The 7,874-nt window shown below is 40.9% G+C and overlaps 1 protein-coding gene across 1 annotated transcript in view; it reads right to left on the minus strand.

The window, feature by feature from the left end:
- Nucleotides 1-6,763: 6,763 nt before the first annotated feature.
- Nucleotides 6,764-7,874, minus strand: part of LOC102811307 (glutathione S-transferase alpha-4-like) — a 26,804-nt gene continuing 25,693 nt past the window's right edge. The window contains exon 6 of the mRNA XM_006835715.1: nucleotides 6,764-6,886. Within this exon, the coding sequence (XP_006835778.1) occupies nucleotides 6,764-6,886 (123 nt within the window). The remainder of the gene's footprint in view (nucleotides 6,887-7,874) is intronic.

A 7,874-nucleotide genomic window follows, 5' to 3' on the forward strand; every position in this document is an offset into this window, starting at 1 on the left:
GGACACTTGAGCCCTTGGACAAGGACATAGCCACAGAGGGCTAGAGCTGAAGCATCCAGCTGATATGAAGTGAGGGGAGGTGCACAAGAACACCCAAACTTGCAGATAGTCCTCATTTGACCTAGCCTCGATGGTTTGATAATCAGAACTCGACTAGAGGAAGATTAAAAAAAAATTTTTTTTTAATAAAGGAAATGAGGGTCAATTGCTACAATGTGATGAACTTGACCTATACTCTAAATACCAGCAGAGAAGGAAGGAGTCTTCACATCAAGTATCTATGCTATCCCCTCTGTATACAGGGTAGATAGAGACGGGCAACTTAGACATTGGCTACCTAAAAGAAGGGGGTGATAAAGGCACGAAGTTACTGGCTTACAAGGTTTCATGAGGGAGTTAGTTTAATAGCGTGTGGGGGAAGATAGAGTCCCCACAGAATAGTTTTCATCTTGTTGAGATGGGTCTGGTAAAAAGAAATGGGGATAAGATTCTTACGATTCAATAGTGACTAATTGTTATCATGACTAATTGCGACTGTCACAATTGTAAAGGTAGAAGTTTTGTAACAAAACTGGGAAAGTAGTTACTCTTACATTCGAGAAGCAGAGAACCTTTGGATCATCAAGGGAGAAGAGCACAAGCAGAATGTGGGACCTCATCCAGAGAAGCAGCAACACCAGAGATGATGGCAGAGATGGGGACATGGAGAGAGGGAGCATCTTAGGACCCTAGATTCATGGGAAGAGAGGGACTGAGAGCTGGTGACCAGGAGTCAGACTTTCAGAATGTGCCCTTTGGTGGTGTAAATTATTATATATGCCTGAGTGTTCAAAAAAAAGCTAAAATGAATAGAGAGAAATACTGTTAACTGATGGTACATGTAGGGGATTATAATCATTGTAATGAAACAAGGTGTATGATCTGTTGAAAGTAAAAATGATGATCTGCCCTGTAATGTTTCACTCAATTCACAATAAAAACTTAAAAAACAACTACAACAGCAAAGAAACAAAACAAAAATCCACAGGCTTAGGCGCTCAGGGCTCGAGGGCTGCAATGTAGTGAATTATTTAATGTCTCTTCTAGTCATAGTCTTTGTAACTCCCACCAAACAACATTTTTGTCCTCCTGGATCTGGGTAAGAAGTGGTAGGAGAAGATGCTGATAGGATTAAATGATCCAGTGATGAGTGATTAACAGTGTTAATTGTGATTGTAAAAACTTGGAACTCTAATGTATATGAAGCAAGCCATCTCAGAAGCAGGAATGGGGGGATTCTCACTACCATCAAAGATGATGCAGGAGTGGAGTGTGTCTTTTGTGCCCTGAGATCCCTGCACACTGAAACTCCTTGACCCTGGGACAAAAAGCTGTGACACTGGAAGAGTGACAGAGGAATACCAGCCAGAGCACGGGACACAGAGGTGGGCTTCCCAGTCCACGGAGCAAGTAAAGCTGAGGGAGTTAGCTCTTAGAGTAGGGTACTATCAGGTATTTAACTAGGGAAGCTAGATTTTCTGACCCACAGAGCTAGAATTGAATTCCTTCAGGCTGAGGCTTATTATGGTGTAGTGGCATGCCTTGTGAGTATTTATCACCAGCCCTCTTAGTAACATTGCCAGAACAGTGCAGAGACCACGCCAAATGAATGAGGGCCAGAGAAATGCCTGCCTATAGGCACAGAGAAGCGACTATTCTGACTGGAATAGCTATGTCCTGAACATTTCTGACCCTGAGTTCTAACCTGCTAACTCTCCTAATAAACCCCATATCTGTGAGTATGGTGTCTGAGTATGATTTGGTCATTAAAATGAATTAGCAAATCCAACTGTGAAGTTGTAGAGTGCATTCATTTTTCACATGAACTCAAGACTGTGTAGTTTTAGGGGACACCATGGTCAATTAAAATGACTTAACTCACAAAGACAATGTTCTACATCTTACTTTGATGAGCTGTTGTTGTTAGGTGCCACCGAGTTGGTACCGACTCATAGCAACCCTATGCACAACAGAACAAAGCATTGCCTGATCCTGGACCAACCTCACAATTGTTGCCTCACTTGAGCTCATTGAGGCTGCCACTTTGCCAATCCATCTCGCTGGGGATCTTCCACTTTTTCTCTGACCCTCCATCTTACCAAACATGATATTCTTCTCCAGCGACTGGTTCCTCCTGACAATATGTCCAAAGTATGAGAAACGAAATTTGGCCATCTTGGCCTCTAAGGAGCACTCTGGATGCATTTCTTCCAAAAAGGACCTATTGGTTCTTTTGGCAGCCCATGGCACTTTCAATATTCTCCTCCAACATCATAACTCAAAGGCATCAACTCTTCTACAGTCTTCCTTATTCACTGTCCAGCTTTCACATGCATATGAGGTTATTGAAAATACCATGGCTTGGGTCAGGTGCACCTTAGTCCTCAAGCTGACAACTTTGCTCTTCAACACTTTAAAAAGGTCTTGTGCAGCAGATTTGCCTAATGCAATATGTTGTTTGATTTCTTAACTGCTGCTTCCATGAGTGTTGATAGTTGATCCAAGAAGAATGAAGTCTTTGACTTTGATGAGTAATAAGATCTTAAAAGCTCATGAGTGGCTATCTAAGGTGCAACCATTGGTCTCTCCCTGTTCAGAGAAAAAAAGAGTGATGAAAATAAAGACACTTGGAAATAATTAGTCCAAATGACTAATGGAACATGAAACAGCAGCCTCCACCACCCTGAGACGAGAAGAACTAGATGGTGCCTGGCTACTATTATCAACTGCTCTGAAAGGTATCACATTAGAAGGTCCAGGATATAGTTGTCGTTTGGTGCCATCAATTCAGTTCCGACTCATAGTGACCCTATGCACAACAGAACAAAACACTGCCCAGTCCTGCTCCATTGTTGTGTTGTTACATTTGAACCCATTGTTGCTCCAGTGAGTCAATCTCCTGGGTTGTTTTTCTTTTCACTGACCCCCCCACTTTACCAAGTTTGATATCCTCCACAAGGGACTGGTTCATTCTGATAACATGTCCAAAGTATGAGCGTTTAAGTCTTACCATCCTGGCTTCTAAGGAACATGCCAGATATATTTTTTCAAAGACAGATTTGTTTGTTCTTCTGGCAGTCCATAGTACTTTAAATGTTCTTCTCCAAAACCATCATTCCAATGCATCAATTCTTCTACGACCTTTCTTATTCATTGTCCAACTTTTACATGCACATGAGGCTATTGAAAATACCATGGCTTGGTTCAGGCACACCTTAGTTTTCAAACTGATCTCTTTGCTCTTTAACACTTTGATGGTGGCGGTAATGTGCCGTGGAGTTGGTTCTGACTCATAGCAACCCTGTATAGGGTTTCCGAGGCTGTAAATCTTTACAGGAGCAGAAAGTCTCATTTTTCTTTTATGGAACAGCTGGTAGTTTCAAACTATTGATCTTGAGGTTAGCAGCCCAACTCGTAACCACTACAGTACCAGAGCTCCTTCTTTAATACTTTAGAGTAGTCTTTTGCAACATATTTGCCTAATGCAATATGTCATTTGATTTCTTTTTGTTGTTGTTGTTATTTGATTTCTTGACTGCTGCTTCAATGAATGTTGATTATGGACTCAAGCAAAATAAAGTCTTTGACAACTTCAACCTTTTCTCCAATTATCGTAATGTTATTTATAAGTCCCATTGTGAAGATTTTTGTTTTCTTTACATTGAAGTGTAATTCATACTGAAGACTGTAATATTTGATATTCATCAGTAAGTATTTTAAGTCCTCTTAGTTTCCAGCAAGCATGATTATATCATCTGCGGATCATGGGCTATTAATGAGTCTTCCCGAAATCCTAATGCCATATTCTTCTTAATATATTATCCAGCTTCTTGGATTATTTGCTCAGCAACAGATTGAATAAATATTGCGAAAGGATGCAATCCTAGCACATATACTTTTCTTGATTTTGAACCATTTAGTACTCCTTGTTCTGTTTGAACAGCTGCATATTGGTTAATATACAGGTTTCTCGTGAGCACAGTTAACTGCTCTGGAATACTTACACTGAGAGGATTTCAATCACTGAGATGAAATGAAACCTATGATTTGTTGAATTTAAGATTGATGATTTTCTCTGTAACCCTTCATTCAATTCACAATAGAAAGTAAAAAACATAATAACACCACTACCACCACCACCAACAAAAAACCATGGAGCAACTCCACTCTGCACACATGTGGTCACCATAACTCAGAACCAATTTGATGGCAACAACTGCCTTCTAAACCTCTTTATTTATTTATTTTTTTTACCAAGACCACAATTGTAACGTAAAGAAAATTGGCTTCTAGTTCTAAATCATTAAAAACAATTGCTTCCTTCTCCCCCCCCCCCACCCCACACTTTACTTCTACTAAGGTTAGACCCTTGGTTTTGTTACAGGCGAGAGGAAATAGTCATCCCACATAGAAAGGGTTTTCTCTGAGGAGCCTGAGTTCTCCCCTTGGTCTAAGTTCCTCTGTCTTTTTCATCATCTGGCATCTAAAATGACTTCCTTAAAAGTGGGGAAGGAGATGAGGCGATGAGCTGAATACTTGGAGTCTGACCACACTGGGAGCAGGAGCTCAGGCCCCACACTGAAGGAAGGTAAGGGTGCTGATTGGCCTCGGTCATCATAAGTCTCTTGATCAGTCAGTCACGTGAGGGGAGGAAGACTAGATGGTGCAAGGTCGGCTGTAGAAATGGTTAGGCTTAATGATGCCTTTGAGGAAAGTCACTAAGTCATTTTGTAAGTAAGGACCTGGACAAAGGTTGTTGTTGTTGTTAACTGCCATCAAGTCGGTTCCAACCCATATGTGCTCAGAAATACATAAAGCTTATGAAGGAGGCAGAAGAAAGGCCTGGGAAGTTGTGCCCATAGAGACTACAGTCAAGAAATAACCTATGGAGCATTTCTACTCTATAACACATGGGGTTCTTATGAATTGAAATCAACTCAATGGCAACTGGTTTGGGTGCCTTTTTTTTTTTTTTTTTTTTCGTAGTTTGGGATGGGACATCCCAGCAGAAGTTTAGAACTATACACCAAATTCAAGAAGTGTACCCTAAGCTGTTGACAAGAGTCCTATTCCAGACCAGAGACCACCTCACCCTGGTCACCCTAAATAGACACCACCCTGAATATGTTCCATCACCAAATGAGTCCTTCCATTCCCCCATGAAATCGAGCCTCAGTGTAGGGGTAAGCTCCTTAATTACATCAATCCAGAACACAATTAATTATCTTTAATGAAAAAATACTAAACATAATTATTTCTCAAAGAAACATAGCAGGGCTGGAGAATACTTTTTGGAAGTGTTATCTCACTGTTACTTGGAATTGTTTCACCAAAGTAAAATCCAGTCTCAGGAAGGCTGTATTAGGTGGGAGGGGGATCACCTAACTGTCCAAATTTGTTCAGGTTTTCAAAATGGTCTTCTTTGAACATTCCCCTTCTATACTCTACCTCTAGAATTCCCTGGCATTGTTCCTCTGTTTACTCCTAATTTATCACTTGCCATTTTTTTTCTTTTACAAGCGCTCACCATCACGGTGGATTGTAGAGCAATCTTGCTCCCCAGATTTCTGGACACTCGTCCCTCAAATGTCCTGATCTTGATGCAGAATGCAAGAAGGACCTCTGAAGGTCACTACCTTAAATCTATCTGCCTCCTATTGTGACACTGTAGGATAATTGCTGGACCACAAGGTCTGTTTAGACCACAAGGCCAACAGTCCAAACTTTGAGCCCACTCTTTGGAAACCCCTATACAAGGTCACTATGAGTCAGAACCAACTCAATAGCTCTTAACAATAATTTGTTTATACATTTATTCATTTAATAAAAGTTGTGGTCCATAATCCAAAACTGACAAAAAACAAAACACTCCACACATCAAGAATGATTCTATGTGGTATTTAATAGGAGTTTCCTGGTGGTGCAACGGTTAAGTACGCAACTTCTAAGTAAAAGATTGGCGGTTGGAACCCATAAGCCACTCAGGGAGAAAGATGTGGCAGTACTTCAATAAAGATTGTTGTTGTTAAGTGCTGTCCAGTCGGTTCCAACTCATAGCAACTCTATATAAGATTTCCGAGGAGCAGCTGGTGAGTCTAAACTGCTGACCTTGCAGTTCAAACGGACCTTGAGGGCCAGTGCATTATCCTGCAGCGCCACACCAGGATTGGTCGTGGTGGTTATGTGTGATGGAGTTGGTTCCGACTCATAGTGACCCTGTACAGGGTTTCCAAGGCTGTAAATCTTTACGGGAGCAGAAAGCCTCATCTTTCTCCCACGCAGCAGCTGGTAGTTTTGAACAGCTGACCTTAAGGTTCACAGTCCAATTCATAACCACTACATTATCAGAGCTTTGCCTTGGAAACCCTATGAGGCATTTCTACTCTTTAGGGTAATTACTATGTATCAGAATCAAATCCACAGCAAGAGATTTGGTTTGGCTTGAGTAGTTGATGGTTGTTGCTGTTGTTGTTAAGTAAGTGTCATCGAGTTGGGATCTGACTCATAGCGACCCTGTACAGGGTTTCCAAGGAGCAACTGTTGAGTTAGAACTGCTGGCCTTAACCGCCCACACCGATGTCGCAGTTTAACCACATTAACCTGCAATCCCACACCAGAAGTCAGTGTTACTTTATATCCAGACACTTTATTTGGGAATCTACTGTTTACATCGGTTATGCACTATATATGCTGGTGGTGTGATTGGATGTGACTCCTGCCATCTTTAAAACTGCAAAATGTGTCTGACAACGTCAACGTATTGCTTATCAGGGCATGGCTTCCTCTGACTCCCAGGTTGCAAGAACTTCTTAATTGTAGGAATGTTGCTGATTCTCGTTTTAAATGCCTGAAATGAGAAACAGTAAAATCAGGGCTTCAATAACTGGCAACCATAAACTCTAAGAAATATCAGAATTTTGTCACCAGAAGGGGGAGCTCAGACCAGTTTGTTGAATCAAATTTAATCCCTCAAAACATGTTTGCCAAATATTCTCTGGAAAGGTACTGAAATGGCTGATGTGTTTAAGATGTTTTTAATTATTATTAAAAATCATTGTCATAATCAGGTACTATATATCAAAAGCCTTAAAATACTCATATTATTTAACCTATCAATTCCTGTTCTAGGAATTTAATATAAGGAAATAAATGCAAGTAAAAGAAATATCTGTAGGTATGTTAATACAGTGGAAATTGAAAACAACCTATATTTCCAGGAAAAAGAGACTGGTTATGTAAATTATGGTCGCTACTGTTGTTAAGTGCTGTCGAGTCGTTTCCGACCCTTAGCAACCCTGTATAGGGTTTCCAAGGAGCAGCTGGTGAGCTTGAACCACCGACCTTATGGTTCAAAAAACTTTGTAGTCCAGTGCATTAGCCCACAGTGCTACACCAGGACTCCATAAATTATGGTACATCCCTGCAAAAATATATCATAGCAATTTAAAATATCGTACTGTTGTTATTATGTTGTTGTTGTTGCTATGTGCCTTGGAGTCAGTTCCGACTCATAGTGACCCTGTATAGGGTTTCTGAGGCTGTAAATCTTTATGGGAGCAAAAAGCCTCATCTTTCTCCCGCAGAACAGCTGGTAGTTTCGAACTACTGACCTTGCGGTTCGCAGCCTGATTCGTAACCACTACGCTACCAGAGCCCTGTCAGATCAGTTCAAACTCATAATGACCCTGTATAGGGCTTCCAAGGAGCTACTGGTGAGTTTGAACCGCCAACCTTACAGTTCAAACCAACCTTGCAGTCCAGGGCATCAAACCACAGTGCCACATCTCATCTATATATATCTATATCTATCTATCTATCTATCTATCTATCTATCT

This window comes from Chrysochloris asiatica, unplaced genomic scaffold (genome assembly GCF_000296735.1).
Source record: "Chrysochloris asiatica unplaced genomic scaffold, ChrAsi1.0 scaffold00019, whole genome shotgun sequence".
Lineage (NCBI taxonomy): Eukaryota > Metazoa > Chordata > Mammalia > Afrosoricida > Chrysochloridae > Chrysochloris > Chrysochloris asiatica.